The sequence below is a fragment of the Ailuropoda melanoleuca genome, chromosome 6 (genome assembly GCF_002007445.2).
Source record: "Ailuropoda melanoleuca isolate Jingjing chromosome 6, ASM200744v2, whole genome shotgun sequence".
NCBI lineage: Eukaryota > Metazoa > Chordata > Mammalia > Carnivora > Ursidae > Ailuropoda > Ailuropoda melanoleuca.
In genome coordinates this window covers 113690272-113712574 of record NC_048223.1, presented here as the reverse complement: position 1 = coordinate 113712574, position 22303 = coordinate 113690272, and the positions used below count along the sequence as shown (strand labels likewise).

General features: G+C 50.4%; 1 protein-coding gene across 7 annotated transcripts in view; it reads right to left on the bottom strand.

Annotated features, from left to right (window-relative positions):
* The window catches only part of VWA2 (von Willebrand factor A domain containing 2), a 46145-nt gene that overhangs the window by 6788 nt on the left and 17054 nt on the right, over positions 1 to 22303 (bottom strand). For all 7 annotated transcript variants that reach the window (XR_002143856.2, XM_019805694.2, XM_034663313.1 and 4 more), the window contains 6 exons: positions 17914 to 18023; positions 10299 to 10493; positions 6518 to 6651; positions 5786 to 5918; positions 3426 to 3481; positions 761 to 868 (listed from right to left, as the gene is read on the bottom strand). Coding sequence is in view for 6 of the 7 variants with exons in the window: in XM_019805694.2 (XP_019661253.1) it covers positions 761 to 868; positions 3426 to 3481; positions 5786 to 5918; positions 6518 to 6651; positions 10299 to 10493; positions 17914 to 18023 (736 nt within the window). In the remaining variant the exon portion in view is untranslated. The remainder of the gene's footprint in view (positions 1 to 760; positions 869 to 3425; positions 3482 to 5785; positions 5919 to 6517; positions 6652 to 10298; positions 10494 to 17913; positions 18024 to 22303) is intronic.

Here is a 22303-nt window from a genome sequence, read left to right as displayed (position 1 = left end):
TTAGTGCTTCCTGCGTCCTGTTTGAGAAATCTTTGTCTATGTCAAATCAGGAAGATAGGCTCCTATGTTCCCTTCAGAAGCTTCACTGCTCTGCCTTTTATATTTAGTTCTGTGATCCAACCGGAATTGATTTGTGTGTAGCTTGTGAGGTAGGGGGTCAAGATTTAGTTCTTCCATATACATCTCCAGTTGACCTAGCACTAGATTTTTTATTACTTAAACATTTTCTATAATAAAAACATATATATGTATTAAAAAGTTATTAACAAGCTCCTACTATATGTCGAGCATCGTTACAAAGCACTTTACATCTACCTTATTTAAAAACTCTCCACAACCCCACAGGTAAAGCCTATTACAATCTTCATTTCCTACCTTTTAAACCTTTAGGCCCCTTGCTCCTTTTCCTGTGAGAGGGGAGATGAGACTGCCCAGAACCAGGCCTCAGAGCTGGACTAGGGTCAGCCTGCAACGGGGCCCGGCAACACTCAGAGCTGGAGCAGTGGCCCAGTCTGAAGCCAGTAAGCCAGCAGCTGCTGGCCTACCCAGGGCACTCCCGCCCACTGGGATCACTTACTCACGGAACACCCAGAGGCTATTTCACATGAAACACAGATCAGTGGGGTGCTTGCAAAGTAGGTAGCTCTGAAACTCAAGGGCCCGTTTCTACCTAGTGGATAGCAGGGTGGGAAGTGGACAGGGGGAGCCCAGGCTCCCCTGCTCCCCCACGGTATATCTTAGAAGTCCCGTGCATACATACCGCAGTTAGCCTCCCCTCCGAAGGCTGGTGGGCAGAGACAGTGGTACCTGTCCAGTCCTTCTGGAACACACGTGCCTCCATTCTGGCAGGGCTGTGAGTCACAAGCGCCTATCAGAGAGATGCCCATTAACAGCCTAGCATATCAGCTCAGACGCATGAAGGGGTTTGATCAGAGGTGCCTCTCCCTCCTTCCCCCAGGACCAGTAGGGACCTAGCCATAACACCAGTGGCAAAGACGGGAAGGAAAGCAAGTGAGGTACGCAGAGGAGGAGCTGGGTGTGGGTGCAAAGGACACTCCGTTCTGGGCTCCATCAGGCCCTGCATGAACTACAGACTCACAGGGGATGTGCCAATGGCCCCCGGACTGTTACAGCCTGAACTGCATCCCTCCAAATCCGTATGTATTTGTCCTAACCCTTAGTACCTTGGAACATGACTATATTTGGAGAGAGGGACTTTAGGGTTCATTAAGGCGAAATGAGGTCATAGGATGGGGCCTAATCCAGTCTGATTTATAAGAAGAGGAAGAGACCCCAGCAAGGTGCACAGAAGGAAGGCCATGTGAGGATACAAGGAGCGGACGACCATCAATAAGTCGAGCAGAGAGGCTTCAGAAGAAACAGAACCTGCTGACACCTTGATCTTGGACTCTCAGCCTCCACCACGGTGAGAAAGTAAATTCCTGTTGCTGAAGCCCCACTCTGTGGTGCTCTGTGACGGCAGCTCTAAGAAACTGCGTCACGTGCCTTCATCGCCACCCGCCTGCCGAGGAGGCCTGCAGGTGGCCGTGACAATGAACTGGTGTTGGACCAAGGCTCCCTAAGGACGAAGGTCTCAGTAGCACCACGGCCACCACACAGGTGTCATGAGACTCAGGGAACAGCTGGTGTGGAAAGGGTCATTCCTCAAGTTCTCCGTGGTGGTTCTTAGCAGCCTCTGCAGACTGACACAGCCAAATGGCGAGGCTTTGGCTCCTGGAGCCCACAAATGTGGCCTCCTCCACTCACTTGGGCACCTTAATTAGCCACGGCAAGCCCCAGTATCCTCCACTAAAAAGGGATGATGAGAACTTGTTTCCGGGTGTTATCGTGAGGATTACATGAGCTAATCCGCGGAAAGTCTCAGCACAAAGCCTGGCATGAAGCCAACACTCTGTAACAGGTGAAGACAGTATTTGTTTTGGATGTGAGGTCCAAATCCTGGGCAATGTCTCTTTCAAAGGGGATATTTCACCCAGGGAACCACAGCCTACAGCAAAATCGGGCCCATTCTGAAGTGTCCTATTCGTGATCCCTTCTGGTCAGTATCTGAGCTCCTTACCAGTCACTGTGAGATGCAGATAATACCACATGACCTCCCTCCTAGAGTTACAGAGAACAGACAGGATCTTCGTGAATTCATGCATCTTAAATTCAAAGGGCTTACTAAGTAGCAGAATGTGGTTACCCCGGAGATGGCGATTTCTGTCCCTTCTACGTAAAAATGTTGATACACTACTCGGTGATCACGTCACTGAAATTAAAGTGTATGCTTCTGGAAGGCAGAAAGTACTGAGGCTCACCCTGAGCACCCAGGCCTGCTGTCCCATCAGCTGGTGTGTCACGGAAACGACCGTGGGGTTCAACAACAGCACCGACACCGGCCTTTAACTGAGCAGCTCCTCTGTGCCAGGTCCTGTGCGAAGCACCACACATGCATGCTCTCATTTCACTGCCCGAGGAGGTGCGTCCTGTAAAGACCCCCTCATTTCGATGGGGGAACTGAAGCTCAAAGGCTACAAGTGACGTAAAGATCGAAGAGCTGGAAAGGGGCAAAGCTGGGACTCAGACCCAGGTCACTGTGCTTCCAAAGCCTTATGGGCTCACACTTTAATTTCTGAGCAAAAACAACCCAGCTTTCAGTGTCTCCTGTGTTTCAGAAGCCAGAAATGTGGGAACTGTAAAACAGGGTGCCAAGGAGGTGAGCGAACCCGGGGCGGGAAGGACCACTGGCTCTGCCCCCAGGAGATGTGCTCCCTGCCTCATCAGGAGGAGCCAATCCGTGAAGGGCCGATGCCAACACGCTTGAGTGTAATTTCTGTGTTCCCAGGTCAGTGGGGTGCACTAGACCCCTGCATGGGGAGCAGGTTGAATGATGCCTAATGGTGTTGCTAAGTCCACCTGTTTGCTTGGGACTTTGTAGCCGATGAAGGGCTTCTGCGGGCGTTCCCTACTGAACCTTCGCTAGGATCCCACTGATGATAGCCGCTACCATACAGAGCAGGGAAATGGGCCTTCCAGACAAGGGACAACCATTATCCCTGTTTTATAGAGAAGGAAACGGAGGCTTAAGCATCTGCCCCAGAGTTTGGTGCCGGATGGGAGGCTTTCTATCTGCAAAGCTGGAGCTCAATGGGCGCCCTTCTCTGCCTCTTGTCAACGCAAGGGGCACTGGTTAAGGAAGGCAATTCCTAAGTCTTCACTCTGTTCTTAGCAAAAAGTACCGCTGAGCAAAGGAGGAACGAGCGCAGCACGAGCTGCTCCTCTGCCTCTGAAATGCCTGTCTCTCTGCCCCAGAGCTGGTTCCCACCCCGCCCTCTGGCCCAGGAACGCAATGCCCCTTTAGAAGAAGCCAGCCGAGTCCCGGGGCCCAGAAAGAGCTAGAGAATCCAAGAGGCAGACTGTACCTGGGCAGGTGGTCCTGTAGCAGGTGGCAGGGTGGGTGAGGAACACTCTCTTCCAGCTACAACCCAAGGGAGTAAATGGTAGAGATCAAAAGTTTAACAGGAAGGCGGAAACCTGGAAGGTTACTTGAACCTCTACAGGCTGACAGAAGATTCCTATGCAGATAGGGGTGAAAAAGACCACCTTGTTTTCTTTGATTCTACCCCAGCTTTTAGCTGCACCCAGGGTGGGGAATGTTTCAAACCACCCAGAAACAATTTTTAAAATGTAAACTGGCTATCATGTCAGAATTTGGAAATAATCTGTGCTCAAAACTCTTCCTATTATGAGTTACTTTCCGGGGCTAGCACCATGTGGGGCGGGGCAGTAAATAGTGGGAATTAGGCAACTGGATTCTGGCTGTGTGACTCCCCCAGGCTGCCCACCAGTGGGGCAGGCTAATTAGGCTCACCTCTAGGGCAGTCTTCCCCGGAACAAAACATCCACTTGGGATAAAAGCCAAGTCAATTACGAAACTCAAGGAGTTGCTGCAACCAGAAGTCTGCCAAACTGCCAGCTCATTAAAGAGAAATCTTCTCCCTCTCCACATCTACCCCTAGTGACTTCATAAAACCGCAAGTCCTAGCCCAGAAAGCTCTGTGGACCCCTCCCAGGCCTGCACTGGGAATCGGCGTGGTTGGAGCAGAGATCGGCCACAGGGCTTTGCCTGGGGCTGCCCATGGCTCCCTCGGGTCTGGACTCTGTGCAAGGCCTTCGCTGCCCACTCTACTTAAAAGTGCAATCCTGCTCCCAGCCACCACTCCCCACCCTGACCCATCTCTTCTTTTTCTCTGTAGCACTTATCACTGCCTAATAGTTTATTTTATGCGTTCATTTCATTTACTGCTGCCTCCTGCCACTGGAGTGTCAGCTCACGAGGGCAGATTTGTTTCTGAGACGTTCATGCTGCCTCCCCAGGACCTGGGAGAGTGCGGGCACACAGGAGGCCCTCAGTGAGTGGGTCCTGAATGAGGGACTTGATGGAGAGTTTACTGTATGTAGGCATCATTCCAGAAGCCTGTAATATTAGTGTACTCATATCAACTCCCACCTGCTCTCCACAACCCTATGGGGTAGGTACTATTATTAGCCCCCTTTCAAATGTAGAAGAAGGGGGTGGGACGTTCCCAGCTTACTAGTGGCCATGTTGGAATTAAAAGTTCAGCAGCCCGACTCCAGCATAAGAGCACAGAGCCATGAAGCGTACCCTACCCACCAGCCTTTCCCGGGGCTCCCAACTCCTAATGCCTCTGCCTGGAGCCACTGGGTTCCTGCATCTTTCAAGACTGTTCAAGCAGCCCCTTCTTCGTGATGTCCCAGGGAGGACAGGCCCCATCCGGGCACCCGAGACACCTGAGGGTGGTCCCTGGTCTTCTTATCCAACACTCCCTCTGGACCACGAGCTTCTTGGGGGCAGCGTCTGTGCCTGTCTCCTCACTGCCTGACTCAGCGCGGGCACTCAGAACATGTTCAGTGGGAAACAAAGAGCTGCCTCCTTTCACTTGAAAGCTTGGGTTCGGGAGAGGACCTCCAGTGGCCTCTGACATGGCCCTATTTCCTCTGACCCAAGTGTAGGGCATGGCCCTTCCCTGCCAAGACAGTCTTTGGACTCTCCATCAGCCCAGCATGGTGGCTCATGGGTTCTCAGCCAATCCATTTCACTGCTGTGTATATCTCCTGAGCTCATCACTGAGGGCAGGCCAAGGGGCACAGATGCAGCTGGTTCAAACACTACCCCTGGCTCTCCAGGAAAGGCAAGAAGGTGGGATTACCAGTTGCTGACCTGCTCTACTGCAGGAAGTCTGGATAAAGTGCCAAGGGATGGTCCAGGAATTTTCCCCAAAATGGCTGACCGCCGAGCAGTAGGTGCTCTAGAATGTCTAAGCTCCAGATCTGACAAGTACTGGATCATCCATGGCCTCCACAACTGGAATTCAACCAAGACCTTAAGCTTCCTGACTCAGCCCCATAAATACAGAAACTAGTATTCAGAGGAACCAAATTATCAGACCACTATCCCAAGTCCAGACCACGGCCCTAGAAGACTAGCTTTGGTTCACTTATGAGCTTTCTAGAACAGGTGTGACCCTGTCAGCCTTGCTCACTATGGGCACCTGGGCAGCGTGTCTACGAGACTCTGCCACTGGGTAGCTGTGAGCTTCCCTGTGACCCCACAGCTCTGTCCCTGCCTCCCTCCCAGGTCTTCTCTGACAGCTGTCACACTTCCTGGCCAAGACCCTAAACAGCTGTCCTCCCTGCAGCAGGTGAGCCCTCTCCACCCAGACACGCCCTCTGGCTCTGACCCCAGACCATGAGCACAAACCTGGAGAAGGGACAGAGTGCCGCCAGCACAGCATCAGTCCCCCGCGATCCTCTCCAGCATGGCACAGTGCCAACAAGCTCCCTGACCGTCTCCAGCGTCTTGCGCTCACAGGGGTGAGGCTGGACCTTGCAGTCTGTGTCCACAGGGCACACCGATGGAAAAGACAGGGTTACGCCTCCTTCTCCCAGCCGTGGTTCCATCACCTTCAACCCTGGCCACCCTCTGCCTCTCGCAGGACAGAGCACACCAGGGCAGGGCCTCTGTTCTGCACTGGCTGGGTGGCCGATCTCTGAGCATTTCCTCCACACACAGCTTTTATATCTTATGCATGTGTGTTCCTTCTACATAACATGCTCCTGGGGAGACCCGGACAATGACAACCAGGAATGCAGAGACCTCACCCCAGCTGAAGCATCCCTGTGCATGGCCGGGGAACTGACTTGGCTCTTCCCTCTGAAGAGGGGACAGGCACAGGGGCCCCCAAGATCTGGGTCCCAAACCCTGGGCCCCTCTACCCCATGGAGACAAACTCAGGATTCCCAGCTGAGAAAGTCCACAGGGCCTGACACAGAGAGGTTGAGAGAACAGAGCACCCCAGCGCCAAAGCTGCTAGACCCCATTCCTCTTGCCTTCCCCCTTCCTGGGGGGCCTCTTGACCTCTGGCCCTGGGGAACCGCACCCACCCTACTTTCACATGGGCAAGACCACTCCTTCCCAGCCTGGAAGGCTTACCTGGAGAGGCGGCAGTGCAGACAGCAGACTTGCTGAGGGTGCTTAAAAGACCATTGGTGGCATCGTCCACCTGCTCGGCCATGAGCACATGCTGCTCCCTCGGCTCACTGGCCAGCGTGTGCAGCTCCTCCCACCTGTCCCCAGACCCCAGCAGAGAAGTTACAATAGCTCCTTGCCTGCCCCCTACCTTCCTGTCCAGCCATCCCCTATGCCAGGGGCTCCATGGACAGTAACACAACCCCGCTGCTCCAGAAGCCGCTCAGCGGGAACCTCACCCACCGAAGACTCGGTAAGGTCCGGCAGTGAACCAGAGGAAGGCCCCGAGGCTGCGAAAGCACGGGTCCTAACGTGCGCATGCCCCCGCCCCGAACCACCAGCTCTCACTGGAGACACGGTCCTCGTGGAGGTAGTGGTCTGGCTGTGTCACCCACAGCTGATGAGAAAGATTTAACCAAAAAGGAAATGAAGGAAAGTGGTTGTGGGCGGCGGTAAGGCGAGCACAAATGAGGTCAGCTCGTGATAGAGAAAAATCCTGACAAATGAGAAATGCGACGTACAAACTCAGAGGCCAGCAACGTGAGGATGTGTGGAGGAAGAAGCCAGCACCCTTCATGAGCCAGAGGGCACTGCTCTTCGGGCCCGGGACAAAAATGACGTGTGGCATGACATCCTGGGGCGCGAAGAAAGCCTTAAACGATGCTGAGAAACCTTTCCGAGAAGACAGGGTAGTCAGCCAGGCATTTAGAATCCTGCCCACCAGAAATGCATCCAACAGACCAAGGTTTGGCAATGTGGCCAAAACTTCATTTATCTCTCAAATTCACTTATGTAAAACTCCCCATTCTCTCTGAAGCCATGTAAACAGGACCTCCCCCCTCCCCGGGCTAGGACGGCACCTGGCACACACAGGGGGGCTTCAGAGGGCAGTTCTCCCGGCCCAGCAGCACATTTTCACAAAAGCCAGAGCTGAGAACCATCAGAGAAGGGGCTTAATGAATACTACCAGGAGGAAAGAGACAGATTTTTAATCCCATACAGAGCCTCCCTCTGCCCACAGCAGTGGCTCTCCAACTTCGGTGGACATCAGAATCACTGAGGGCCGGACAAACTGCTGATGGAGGCCGCTTGCCCCAGAGTTCCGGATTCAACGGGTTAGGGCCCAATTGTGTGCGTTCCTAACACGTTCTCACTTGTTGATGCTGCTGGTCCAGCAAACACACTTTGAGAACCTCTGGTCAACAGTGACCTGGCCTTCGACCAGCAGTTGGGGGAAAAGAGTCAGGAGGGCCTGGAAACCCAATGGGCTTCCTCAGATGGTTCCTGTGGCTGAGCAACGTCCCCTCTCCTGACCCCTGGCTTCTCGATTCCTCTAAGTGAGGGGTCCTCGAAGTATGGTCTGTGGGCCGGTGCAGGCCCCCAAATGTTTCACCCTCGTCCAGCACCAGACAAGCATAGACAGAGAATAAACATTTAGAACCTAATACAGCAACGTGACAGAGTCCTTTTCGGTCTGCTTGGATCAAATAATAAACATTTGAGCTCATATCCTTTGTTTTCTATTTTACTTTCCTAGTAGCTCATTTGTATTGTATTTCTCTAAAGTCTCAGGCCATGACAGATTAACACACAAAACAAAGCAAACTGGACCTCTGCCACAGACAGTCTGGGAGGTATCGCTCCTGCTAGCAGCTGGAGAAGAAAGCCCAGAACGGGCCACATATTTCCACCATCTGGGAGGCTCCATCCTCCCTGACAAACCAGGCACTATGATGTGCAAGGTAGTCAATTCAGCACCGAGTGGGAGGGGGTGGGAGGTGAGCCAGGAAGCAACACCCTCACCCCCTGTCTCACCGGGTTTATCTCCTCGTATGTGAGGACACGCAAAGAGCCCACGATAAGGTGGCCTCGCCACCAGTAGCAACAACATGATGACGGTAGTGGTGACCGTCAGCACCACCAGGACTGGACCGGGATGTCCCCTTAGTACTACACGTGCTGGTCCGTGGTGGTCTTTCCTCTCTGCACTGCCCCCCTAGGCGATCTTCAGGCGATAAATGCCGTCCTCAAGTTCAAGGTCTCTGTCCTCTCTCCTATGCCCCAGACTCCTACCTCAGCTGCTAACTCAGCTTCCCCACTCAGACGTCCCATCTGCACCTCAGACTTGACCTGAAACAGAACTCCGCTTCCCTAATTCTTCCTCAGTCTTCTCTATCTCAGGAAACAGCACCCCCTTCACTGTGGGGCTCAGGCCAAAATCCTTGACTCTTTTTTCCACATTCAATTCAGTGGCCACTCCGCAGCTCTGCCTTCAGAACAGACCCTCAGTCCAACCATTCCTCAGTGGCTCCCAGTGCTTCCCCACGACACACCACCATCACCTCTTGGGTGAGCAGCTCCAAAGGCTGCCTGACTCGATCCCCCACGTCCCCCAGTATTGCTTCTCCTTCCACCTGGCCCCGCCTTCTCTTCTCTACCTGGCAGTGTCATCTTCTAAAAAAGTTAGCCGATACGTGCCATTTCCCTGCTCAAAGCCATCGAAAGACTTCCCAACCTACTCACAATAAACTCTCAAGTCTTGACTATGACTCACAGTCTCTGGACCTGACTCCCACCTCCCTCTTCTACCCTTTTTCTTGTAATCCACCCCTTGTTTGCCAGCTTCCAGACACTCCCTGGCAGATACACTAAGCTAGCTACTGCCTCAGGGCCTTCACGCTTGCCACCCGCCTGCCTACCCTGCTCTTTTTCCTGCTGTCTGGAAGACTTGCTACTCCTTTCACTCAAGTTTCTGCTCAAAAATCAACTCCTGACAGACCCCCTCTCTAAAATAGCTGGGCTGATTCTTGTCACTCTGTTAACCTCCTCCCTTATTCTTCTTTGCATTTTATTTCTACCTGAAATTACATTACTTGTTTATTCACTTATCATCTAGTTTCCTTCCTAAAACGAAGCTCTGTGAAGGCAGGCACCTGGTACGGTCTCTGTATCCTGAGAACTCAGAATAATGTCTGGCGTATTTATTGACTGACAGAATTAAAAATGTACTAAGATTAACGGAGAGATTTCTGTGCGCAGGCATAGTACCAGGACCAGAGCCATTTCACTGAACACCCACGACAACGAGGGGCCCACAAAGGCACCTCCAGTTCTAAGGTTGAGAGCACAGAGGATTCGTAGAAAGTGCATTCCAGCATCTGGAGAGAGCGGTCCGGAGAGGGGAGCAGCCTGTCCAAGACCCCCACACTCTCCTGGCCCCAGAAGCGGGGCTGTGACTCAAGCTAATGCGAAGCCTTTCTTGGATTACTAGAAACACTAAACTGGAAGCATGAATCTGTTCTTTCCGGGGGCGGGGGTGGGGGGGAAGCTGGGCGCCACCTGCAGCCACTGTCCCGGTCCCTCTGCGGGTCAGGCTGAGGGAACAGCAGATGTGCGTGGAAGACAGACCGGAGCACTATGGCGTTCAAGTCCCCAGCACCTGCTCGCCAAGGAACCCCTCACCCCCCGACCCACCCAGTACGATTAGAGGAGTCCGTGAATTCCCATTTTTGCCCACGTGAATTTGAGTCAAGTTTCTGGCACTGACGACCCAGTATTCAGCCTAAATTGGAGACAAGGCACTCCCTCAGACTGGACATTCCCTGTGCTCCGGCACGATGTACGGAGCAAGGAAGGGACGGAGCCCGGGAAGGACCAGGGTGGCTTGGCTGCATTCCCTCCCTTCCCTTGGCTGTGACGCATCCCCACCATCTCCAGGGCGTCCCAGCGGGACCATGGCTCTTACCTCGGAAACCGGACCCCGACGGCGAATACGGTGACGCCTCTCTCCTTCAGCTGCTTGGCCGGCAGCTCCACGGGCCCTTGGGACCGCCCATCGGTGATGACCACGAGGATCTGGGGCACAGACGCATTTCTGCCCCCTGGGAACCCTCTGCGCAGAAGGTATTTCAGGGCGAGGCCTGTCTCTGTGCGCCCTCCTCTGAGCTCACACAGAGGGAGGAGACAAAGAGGAGTCAGTGGCCCGTGGACATGAGGCTGGGTGACAACCTGAAACAAGGGGCTCCTGGGTTACTAGTGACAGCCACGCTCTCCAGGTGAGAGTTCCAGCACAGGACGTGCACTCTCTCACCCTCTGAACCACAGTGAAGAGTAGAAATGAACTTTTCCCCAGGGACGGAAGGTTCACCCCGCACACTTCTGTTGTATTACGTGTAGTGTCATTTTCTGTGTACGCCTTTTGACTCTCTTCCCACACCCACCCCATCCCCGCCTCCGGTGACTGCTCAGGGCTGGCAACCCTCACTGTGTGCGTGTCTAACACCCCCCCCCCCCCCCCCCCGTCTATATCATCCTGTTACAGCTCAGCCTCTCCTTCCGGTGAGGAAGGAGACCCCTTAGTTGGAGAAAACCATGTGCATCTGTAAGAGTCAAGGGCCGGGCTTTGATCCGAGGGTCCAAGGGGGGGTCACCTCTGTGATCAGGCCTTCCTGGCTCACTTCCAGCTCAGGGTTGGGTGCTGGAGGGCTGAACTGATGGACGGCTTCCAGATCAGGGGACTGTCCACTGAGCTTGGAATCCCAGTGCAGAATCTCTACTAAATCTTAAAGCAGGGGGCTCACACAGTCCTGGGGGCAGGGGGCTGCCAGCTCTGAGAGTCAAGTACGCAGAAAATGGTGATTCCCCACAATGGGTTTTAGGCCAAACCTTTCAGTGGGTGGCAACACATTCAACATGAAAAACAGTGTTGGGGCCAATGGAATCACCACGGATATTAACTGTACACACAGAGTAAACTGTCAGATGGTCGTTCTGCAATGCTAATCACAGACATGGATTTGGGGGTACACAATTATTCTCAGATCACACGGACTGTCAGGGAAGACAATGCCTGCCCCTCACAGGGCCCAACAGGGGTTCTTCTGTGCAAACATCCAACTGACAGGAGGCACAGCCAATCTCTCCGGGTGTGTGAATGCGTGTGTGTGTGTGTGTGTGTGTGTGTGTGTGTGTGTGTGTACGTGTACGTGTGTATACTTTTTAAACGCAACACTGAAAACGCTCGGTTCTCATGCAAGCCTGACATGGTCCTCCTGCCTCCTGAGGGCATCTCTCCTGATCTGCTCTCCCCCAAGCAGCTCCTCAAGGATCCATCCAGGCTCCTTTCATTTTGGGGTTCCTCCTTCCTCTCCGTCCTCAAAGACCTCTCCATCTAGCAGAGAGGTGAGGAAGAGCAAGGAGGAGTGTGCTTGGAAGGATTTATGGGCCAGGCCCAGAATATTCTTCACTTTTACTGCTTTCTGTCCTAAGTGAGCTCTTGAAGGGCAATTCCCTCTGCGGAGCTCCATTAAGTTAATAAATGTCCACAAGAGTGGCTAGCTCCTAGAATTAAGACTGTCTACTCTCCATCAGTGTCTGCGTCAACCAGAAAGCCAGCTTTCAGCCCCCTGGTGTTTCCTGTGGACCCTCTAAATGGAAGATAGTGAGGGGGAGACCAGGAAGCATAACATGGTCCCAGCCCTCATCGAACCATCAGTCTAGCTGAATAAACAGGACCTGCCAGCAAATCATCTGAGGGGATGACCATTAACGAGAGTTCTGAGGAGGGCTTCATGGTGGGGAGGGACTGTTGGGAACAGGCTCCAGGGGAAGAGGCCACTCCAGTCAAGGGAATGGGTGTAAGCAAAGACACTGGGGAGCACCACCAGCCGCGTCCTGGGGCCGGTGAGCAGAGTCTGGCTTGGGCAAGGGGGTTGTTCAGGGGGAGCAGAGGACACCAGCTACCCCCACCCTCCCTCATGCTGTGCTGGGTCACACATGAGATACTGAGGACAACCAAGAGGATTTTGATTTCCGAGAAGACCACTACCTTTACCAAACCTCGTGTGTCTGTGAGGAGTCTTCCTCTAAGGTTCCTGGAAGGCAAACGGTCTTCCGCTTCTAAAGGATAATACTCGCACTGACTTTCCACTTCACGCCAAATACTTCACCTGCTCCTGTTACTGAATGTAATCCTTCCAACTGTGGTAAAGGGCGTTCATATTACCCTCATTTAACAGATGAGGAAACTCCAGCCCAGAGAACAGTAATACTAACTGCTGATATTTCCAGAGCACTTCTCATGTGGCAGGCACGACTGTGCACTCGTGTGTGTGCGTATGCGCGCGTGTGGGCAGGTGCTAAGCTCAGGTAATTCTCACCATAGCTCTCTCAGATACGGGAGTCCAAGGAAAGGCCTTATCAAAGGTCACACAGCTCATGAACATGGAGGCAGGACTTGAACCCTGGACCGTCCACCTTCAGACCCCAAGTTCTTAACCAACACATTCTACAGCCATTCTAGTGGAGCTCAGAACTGGAGTTTAAACAGTCAGGCTGATTCCAAAGCCCATGGTCTTTCTCTCTCTAGCAGTTGGCAAATTACAACCCATGGGCTAAATCCAGCCTACTGCCAATTTTTATAGATAAAATTTTACTGGGAAACAGCCATGCCCATTCATTTACGTATTGTCTATGCAGAGACCACATGGCTGGCAAAACTTGAGAAATTTACTCTACGGCTCTTCACTGAAAAAGTTTACTGACCCCTGCTCTATACTGTTCTACCTAAATGGTCACAATTCTCTCTGCTCACCAAAGCCAAGGTGCCCCAGTGACCACGGAGCTCCCTGGGCCTTCATGCCCCTGGCAGTGTGCCCCCACGAGCCTCCTGGCCTGTGGGACGTCTGCCCTTCATACCACAGCACACAAATGCCTGTGCCGTCTGTCCTCTCCACTTCTGCTGCCTAACCCGCCCTTCCCACTGGAACTCTGCAGGTCAGGTGAGATTCTTAAAGACTCTGAACTCTGAGAAACGAGGAAGAACCCTGCCACCTCTTCGTTCCTTACTCTGTGGAGCATTTCTAACTCAGCAACTGTTCTGAGCTCAGGGTCTGGCTCCAGACAACAGAGGTCTGAGGCTAGAGTCTCTCCAAAATTTTTCCAATTTGTCTCAAATGGGACTAAACCAGATTGAAAGTGAAGCCTCACAGACTACTGTCTCGGGGAGTTGTGACTGCAATGCATGGACCTTTTTTGGCGGGGGTGGGGTAGGGTTCTAGAATCTATACATCTTGCCACTCAAGTGGGTTAAAGAACACGGGCTCTAGAGCCAGTGGGGCTCAAATATTAGATCTGAAATTTATTAGCCACGGAAACTAGAAAAGTTACTTAACCTGAGACTCCATTTCCTTCCCTGTTAGGGTAGGGAAAGTAACAGCACTGAGGATTAAATGCTACACCCAGTGCCTCCCAGTACCTGGTGACTGCTCCACCAGTGAGAGTAACATGATAAACTAACTAGCAGCCCTACTCCAAGAAGTTTATCTTTTAAGTTAGTCTTAAAATTCCAATGAGCATAAAAATCCCTGGGGAGGCAGAATAATGGAGATTCTCAGATCCTATCATCAGAGACTCCAAATTGGTGGTGGGTGTGTGACCAGGCTGAGAATCTACATTTTAAACCCGCTTCCTCTGCCCCAGTGATTCTGATGCAGGTAATCCACGGAACAGATTCTGAACAATAATTCATCAGAAAACTCACTGTTGGTAGAGGGATTAGATTACAGGTGGGGTTTTTTTCTATCTTTTTTAAATCAATAGACAAAACTCTTGGAATCAATGTAAATGTGCCCTTTTAGAGGAATGATTTAATAGACTATGATAGTTCAATTGATTGGGTTATTAAATAACCATTAAAAAGGGCCAGCGTGAAAAATAATGCCGCTTTATGCAAAAAGACACACCAAATAAGTTAAAAAAGAACAAAAGCTTTGTAATTATAACTCCTCTAAAAGCTACCTTTAAATGTTAATGTGGCTTGAAAGACACCACAGATAGCTATGAAAGCCCTATGCTACGGTAAAGGGGTGAGTGCTATTTCTGTAGAGCTATATAAATACAGTACAACTCTGATAAAGCTACACATAGGGTCCAAAGAAAAATGCAATCACAGAAAATCAGAGTTGCTGCGTTCTTGGGAGATTAGGGAAATGGCTGAGGGAGCCCGCATAGCCAGCTGGCCGGGAGCTCTGGAAATTCAGAGCAGATTTGGCTGGCCATGCTTTATCCGATTTTCTGTTATCACAGGGTGCAATACTGGAAGGTTAGGTTGCAGTATTTTTTAAACTTCTTATTGCATAGTAGCGATAAGTGGTTGTCAGGACGGTTCCTTAGCCACCTCAAAACACACTTTCAGGGGATTGCTGTGGTCTAAAAGGCAAGTATCTGGGGGTCTGGGTAGAGCTGTCCCAATCAGTCCAGCATTTAAAATTTCACTGCAGGAAAAGGGTAGAGTCCCGAGGAGGTCATCACTCCCACTCAGCCAACATTCCTCTGTACTGAATAATAATAACGTCTTAATGTTTAGTGTCCTCAGCGACCCTGCAACTGTGGCCAAAAAGTTAGTTACTGCCTCCTTGCCTTGTTTGCTACCTCTTATAGTCATCCTAGGACACACGAGCGCTAACCACGCACAGCCCCGTTAGAAGAGCTGACCTTCCTCAGACACATAAAGAGGTTTCCTCCTCCACCCACCGTGTCCTCATCTGGCACCTTCTTACCGAGTCTCTGGACTTCCTATGTTGTGACTAATACTCTCAAGCCGTTATAACTTTCAACACAGCTGAGAAGAGGGTCAACCAACTCTTTGGGGGGTGGGAGGGGAGGGTGGAAAGAAGTGGAAAAGGACAGCTGGGTGGGGACTACTGGATGAGCCACAGGACTCCGTGGTCCTGGCCAAGTCACCTGCTCCTTCTCAACCTCACTAGTCTTCTTCCATAAAATAACAGGTTGGAAAAGATACTGGATGATCTCTAAAGTGCCTTTTTGAACCAATTTGCTGCAATTTGCTTCGTTTTCAGAAGAGCGCGGAGCCAGATGATGGAGTCAAAGTCACCCGAACCATTTCTGACTTTCAGTCCTAAACTTAAACCAACAGGTTACATTTTGTTCTGCCAAGGTTAGCATGCATATAATGGGTACAAAGATGTTTTTGTAATAAAATGTTATATCAGTAATGATTTACTTCATACACCATAAAATTCACCCTTTTAGAAGTATACAATTCCCTGGTTTTTTAGTATGTTCACAGAGTTATGCAACCATCCCCACTAAGTCCAAAACATTTCATCGCCCCCGAAAGAAGCCCTACACCCCTTAGCAGTCACTCCCTACTCCCCCTCCCCACCGCCCCTGGTAGTGACTAATCTGCTTCTGTCTCCAGAGATGTGCCCATTCCAGACATTTCATATAACTGAAGTCATATGGCACGTGGTCTTGTGTGTCTGGCTTCTTTCACTGAGGATGCTATTTTCAAGGTTCATCCATGTTGGAGCATGAATCATGTCATCCTTCCTTTTTATGGCTGAATAATATTCCATCGTTTGGATATATCACATTTGGTTGATCTATTCATTCACTGGACATTTGTGTTGTTTCCATATTTTGGCAATTATAAACAATGCTGCTCTGAACATCATTATACAAGCTGCTTCTAAGGGCATACAGTTTCAATTCGTTCAGAGTAGTCATTGGGTCACATGGTAAGTCTGTGTTTACCTCCCAGACTGTTTCCAAAGCTGCTGCACAATTTTACAATCCTACCAGCAGTGCATGAGGGTTCCAATTTATCCACGTCCCTGCCAACACTTGCTACTGTCATTTATCTTAGCCTTGCTAATGGGCATAACGTGGTAGCTCATTACAGTTTCGATTCGCACGTCCTTAACGACTAAGGACACTGAGCATTTTTTTTGAGTGCTTATTGACCATTTATATATCTTCTCTGGAGAAATATCTGTTTACAAGGCTTCTTGTTGGGATGATGAAAATGTTCTAAAATTAGATTACGGTAATGGTTGCATAACTGGAAAATACACTCAAAATACTGAATCATACATGTTAAATGTGTGAACTTTATGGTATTTAAATTATAGGTCAATACAGATGTTTTTAAAAGGTTAACATACATAATAATCACAGGGCAGGGAGGCAGTGGGAGAGACCTTTTAGAAGTACAGACCCTAAGTATCCTAAGCCCGGAGAGGGATTCAAGGTTTGGGAGGGAAACAAGGCACCTGCATTTTTGACCCACTCCCGAGGCAACTCCGACCCAGACCTTCTGACCAAAGACCTCACTTTAACAAGGGCTGCTCTGGGTATGGGAGCCCAAGACTGTTTCTCTATAGGAAACCATTCTCGGAGGCCTCAAGGGTAGAAGGCTCCAAGGGAACTGGAGAGACCAGTCAGTGTACACTAATGTCATTTTAAGCAAACATTTCAACGTGCTCTTTTTTCTTGTACTTTCTTGCATTTCACTTGCCTCTCATTCTGTTCAGAGTAGCCCTGGGCTGGGATAAATAGCCTGAGATGAAGTCACTTGGGGTGCCTGGGGGCCTGTAGGGCCCCCAAAGTTCCTGCTGTGCCCAGTGTAGGGACGCGGGCTCCTTGAGGGCATGGCGGACGTACAGAGGCCCATGACTGGAGAAAGGGCTGCATAGTCCAGGGCCTTTGCAACTGGAGTTGGTGGCTGGCTACAAATGGCTGGGACCACAGACGTCAGCGGGACGTCAGTGCGCACATGCACAAAGGGGCAGCAGACACCACAGAGGATCCAGAGATCAGAGTGGAAGGAAAGGCGCTCTTCTGGTGAGTTTGTGAACGTGTGTGTGTGACATGTGTATACGACACGCTTTCATATACATATAGATACGTGTATAGAAAATACATGTATATAAAACATACACAAAATATGTGTATACTGACATGTGCACATTTGCATACATATACACATCAGCTGACTTGTACTGTGAATAACGTCATGACCCTACTATGTACATAACGTATGGAACACGCATGTGTACGAGCTCTCCAGACCAGAGTCACACTGGAGGACAATCAACGTAAACAGCTGTTCGTCATTTTTAAAGCATTCTTAATAACAGAGGGACGCTGACTCTTTCTAGAAGACAAAAACGAGGCTCCAAGAAGCATGGTGAGCCATCTCAGCTGCAGTGGTCACCCCGGAAAGAACTGGGAGAAAGAGCCAATGTTCTTCCCACCACCTCCTGCTCTTGACGGGTCTCGACCTTCACTAGCCACTCGGTCCCAGGTTCACGGACAACTCCACACAAAAGCAGCAAAAAGACTTTCTTTTTTAACTGGCATGTAAGTTCTCACCCGGGACACTGTTATGTAATAATAAGGAGCAGTCTTGAGAAGGGAATTCTCATTACCCACGGTGCACAGCTGGGGTTCTGGAAGCCAAACCACAGCCATCTCTCGGGCCAAACACACCCTTTGAGGGAGCAATTTTAAGAGCAGCTGGCTTCATGCTAACCATGGCGGTATCTGATCATACATACTTGAAGACCATCCTCTTGATTTTTGCCTTCACTTCCTGTTGGGATGAAAACGAATCCAAGGGGAATTCCAGACGAGGAGCGGAACTGAACTGGAGTGCCCCCACTCTGACCTGCAGTAGGAGACAGAGGGCCCAGGGATCTGAGAGTGAAGTCAAGTCACAAACATTCCTCAGGGAAAAGAAGGGACGAGAAAGGTGAATGACCCTGCCTCCCGCCCACTCAACAAATACCAAGGCTTTCTCCAGTGCCCCTAAAAGAAGGTTCCGAAGACCAGCAGCAGCAGCTGGAAGGAAACAGTGAATCTGCCTATGTGCTGTACTGACAACCACCAATTCAAACTTCTCAACCCACATTCTGGCAGTTCTCCCAGCTGGGCTGTGAGCAACTGTTGGGCAGGGTCTCTGGTTACACCTCTCTAAAGGCCTCCCAGGTGCAAACTCACACATTATTTCATTTAACCCAGAGGCACCATCAATACTCACATGGCTGCTAGAGAGACTAAAATGTAGAGAGGACATGGATCTGGCCCAGGGCTAGTGAGAAGGGGACCCGGGCCATTGGACTTTGCCTCCAACCCTCACCAAGCCTCAGTTACACTGCTTGCCTTCTTAGCCAGCACGGGCCTTCAGCACAATGCTGCCGACCCAACCCGGGATGCAGCAGAAGTGACCCACGGCCACCGCGCACGCATCCTCGGGTGCGTGTGGGGCAGTCCCTCCAGGCCTGCGCCTGCCAAGCTGGGCAAAGGCCGGCTCTGCGGACCGGAGTCACACTGGAGGACAATCGGCATCTTAACCGGAGACGAGCAACACTGGCGCTGGAGTGCCTCCACGGTGGAAGCGGAGCCACGGGTGCTTCCGAACAGATCTCACATCCTCATCCGTGAAGCCATTTAAGAAAATCCAACGCCTTCCAAAAACCGGAGACAGAAAACTGAATGAAGTCACCTCCTGGGCCCTTAGGACACTAGCCTGTCTTGAGCAGAAGAGGCTATACACACTTAGGCCTCCTCTGGAGGGCCCAAGCCCTGCACCCGATCGCCGGCTCTCCAAAACCCCAGGAGAAGCTGCATTCTGAGCTACTATGCTCTTAACTAACCCCAGTCCCGGCCAAGACTGCAAAGAGGCCGAGTGATTCATAGTTAAGCAACGAGGCTGCCTTGAGCTCCTTCACTGCTGATCCCCGGACAGGCTTGGTGCTTTGGAGACCATCAAAGCACTCAGCCCCACCGGGCCAGCTGCATCTGCTCCCGGTGAGTGCGGCCCAATGGACCTTGCTCTGACAGGAAGTTCTAAGGAGGAGCTGGTGAGCATCTTCAGGGGAAAGACATTTAAGTCTTGGGTGGGCATGTGTGGGAGATGGACACTGGAAAACAGCAGTGAAGAAGCTCAGGAGATTCTGAGGAACAACCCTTTTGAAACCTCCCTTGAAGTTAGCTTGTGATCAAGTGGCATCTCCAACTAATGGAGAAAAGATGGTCCAGTCAGTAAGTGATATTGGGGCAAATGAACAGCTACCTACAAAACAGAGGATCAATCACAAATGGATTCAAGATTTACACGTGAAAAAAATGTAACCATGAAAGTTCTAGAAGAAAACTTGAGAGAATTTCTTTCTAACTTCAAAGTGGAAAAAGACCTTACTGAGCCTTGAAATCCAGAAGCCATAAAGGAAAAGGTTGATAAATCTGACTAAATAAGGATAAGTTCTGCAGGGCAAAACATGCCATAATGCCATCAAAAAAGAAGACAAATGGAAAAGTTGTTTGCAACTCAAGTCAGAGACACAGGGTTAGCTTTCCCAATATGTAAAGAGTGTCTAGGAATTGATATGTAAAAGACCAACAACGCAATAGAAAAATGGGCAAAGTGATCACGCAGGAAATACAAATGTCTCTTTAGTATGAGAAAAGATGCTTAACTGTACCATATAGAGATGTAGCAAAAAGCTAAATATCATGTTTGCAGGGGAAACTAGCAAGTTCTCAAACATTTCTGGTAAGAACATAAATGTTACTGCATCCATGGAGAGCAATTTGTCAATATTTATTGAAAGTTATGATTGCAGGGGTGCCTGGTGGCTCAGTCGATTAAGCATCTGCCTTCAGCTCAGGTCATGACCTTGGGGTACTGGGATAGAGAAGGGCATCAGGCTCCCTGCTCAGTGGGGAGTCTGCTTCTCCCTCTGCTCCCTCCCCTCGGCTTGTGCTCTCTCTCATTCATTCTCTAATAAATAAATTAAAAATCTTTAAAAAAAAGTTATAATTACATAGGGCTACTGGGAATTTATCCTACAGATCTACTTCCATATATGTGAAATAATGGATTTACAAGCTATTTGTAATATCAAATGTCCATCAATAGGGGACTGTTTAAACCTCAGGAAATCCTTATGACAGAATGTTAATAAGCTGTAAAAAAACAATACACATCTATATTAGTGCCTATGTTATCTATATACCCAGATACGGGAAGACTTCCAAGATAACTTGAAGAGAAAAAGGCAAGGGAGAGAACAGCACATATAGCATGATATACTTCATCTTGCTTGTGTTTGCATGAAGCGATCCTGGAAGAATGCTCAAGCAAGCAGGTAGGGACGGGGCGCCTGGGTGGCACAGTCGGTTACATGTTCTACTCTCAGTTTCAGCTCAGGGTCGTGGGATTAAGCCCAGCATCTGGTGGCACACTCAGCATGGAGTTGGCTTGAGACTCTCTCTCCCTCTAGCCCTGCCCCCTCCCCACCATATGCATGCACGCTCTTGCACCCTCTCTCAAATAAAATAATCTTTTTTTTTTTTTTTCTTTTAAAGCAAGCAGGTAGAAAAGCTGGGGAGATGGAAAATATGTGAGTAGAAGGGACACTAACATTGAATCTGCTCTAATTAAACCATGTGAATGGATTCCTTAGTTAAAAAAACAACTCCCTTGAGACCAGCAGCTGGGTGTATTTTCTTGAATTAAACAGGAAGGATACAACTTCAAAACAAAACAAGATGGAAATATCTCGAGTCAGTGGTTAAGGCATTTAATGTAATTGGTGGTTTGGGAGCAAAGTAGTTGCCTTTTATCTTCGGTTCACTGTACGCTCAGGAGCGAGCCTGCCCAGATTTCTCACTGCAGCGTAAGGGCCCTGCCGCAATCACTGTATTAGAGCCAGGAAGCGAACTTCTCAGCTTTTAATTGCTGGGAGGAAGACTTCAAACACATTCAATCCACCTCCACAACAGAGCATCTATAACAAGCCTTAATCGAGAGCAGCCTGAAGAAAGTGCAATAAAGTGCAGAGCCCTTGCACACAGAGGTAGTAGTCACAGAAACGCGGCGGCGCAAGCACAAAGCCCGAAGCACAATCAGACCGGACCCTCTGAAGCAGGTCTCCTGCAAACACCCTTTGCTAGCATTCCAGGCAGTCTGAGCGGCTCAAGGTCCAGACGCTCACTCGCTCACTGCAACAGAAGCCCCCAACCCCGTTGCTCCATGAGTCTTGCTGCGAGAGAGAGTTTTTTTCAGGTCGAGCCCAAACAGAACTCTCTGGACGCCCAGATTCTATCTGAATGAAACAGAGCCACTCTTGCACCCTCTTTCACCTGAACGTGATAATCAGCTTCCCTCATCTATGGAAGTTTCCAGAGTGCTCACTGTGCTAGCTCTTTGTGGTGGGTACTGTCTGGTTTGCCAATTTCTAACCTAAAAATCAGCCTCCGGAACATATGCCACAATCTACATGTGGTCTGGCAACACCAAGTTTTAATTCCCTGAACTCTGGGGACTTGTGGTTGACACAGCTGTACCAGCATGCACCAGCCCCGAAGTCTTTTGTCGTGGTTTTCTTACCCTCTCGGAGGACGCTGAATTCCATCAGCACCCACCCCTTACATATTACACACACACACACACAGCCACCATGCCAGCTATCCATCTGTCATGTGATAAGGTGTGAATTCTGAGTGTCACCCCATCCTGACCCAGGAACTACCCACTGGGGGGGACAAAAGGACCTAACGGAGCAAGTCCTGAGCTCAGAGTCAAGAGCCCCGGTTCTTCCGCACTTAGCTGTTTCCTCCAGTTACTGTGTAACCCCAGGCAGTTGCTTAGCCTCTCTGAGCCTCTTTCTTCAGATCTGTAAATGTTCACCAATAATCCATACAGCTCTTCTCTCCTAACCTGCCATCCTCGGGGGCCTCCAGGCCACTCATTCCAGGACATACCCTATCACTGCCAACATCAAGTACTTGGTTTTTATGGCTCTTCCTCCCCAAATAACTAATGAAACTTCATGGGGGAATCACCTCCTTTGAAAAGTGGGACCCTATGCGGAAGGAGGTGGGGATTCGGCAGTCCTTGGCCCTGGGCCTTCGAGGACCTGCGATGGGTTAACTTCATAGTCG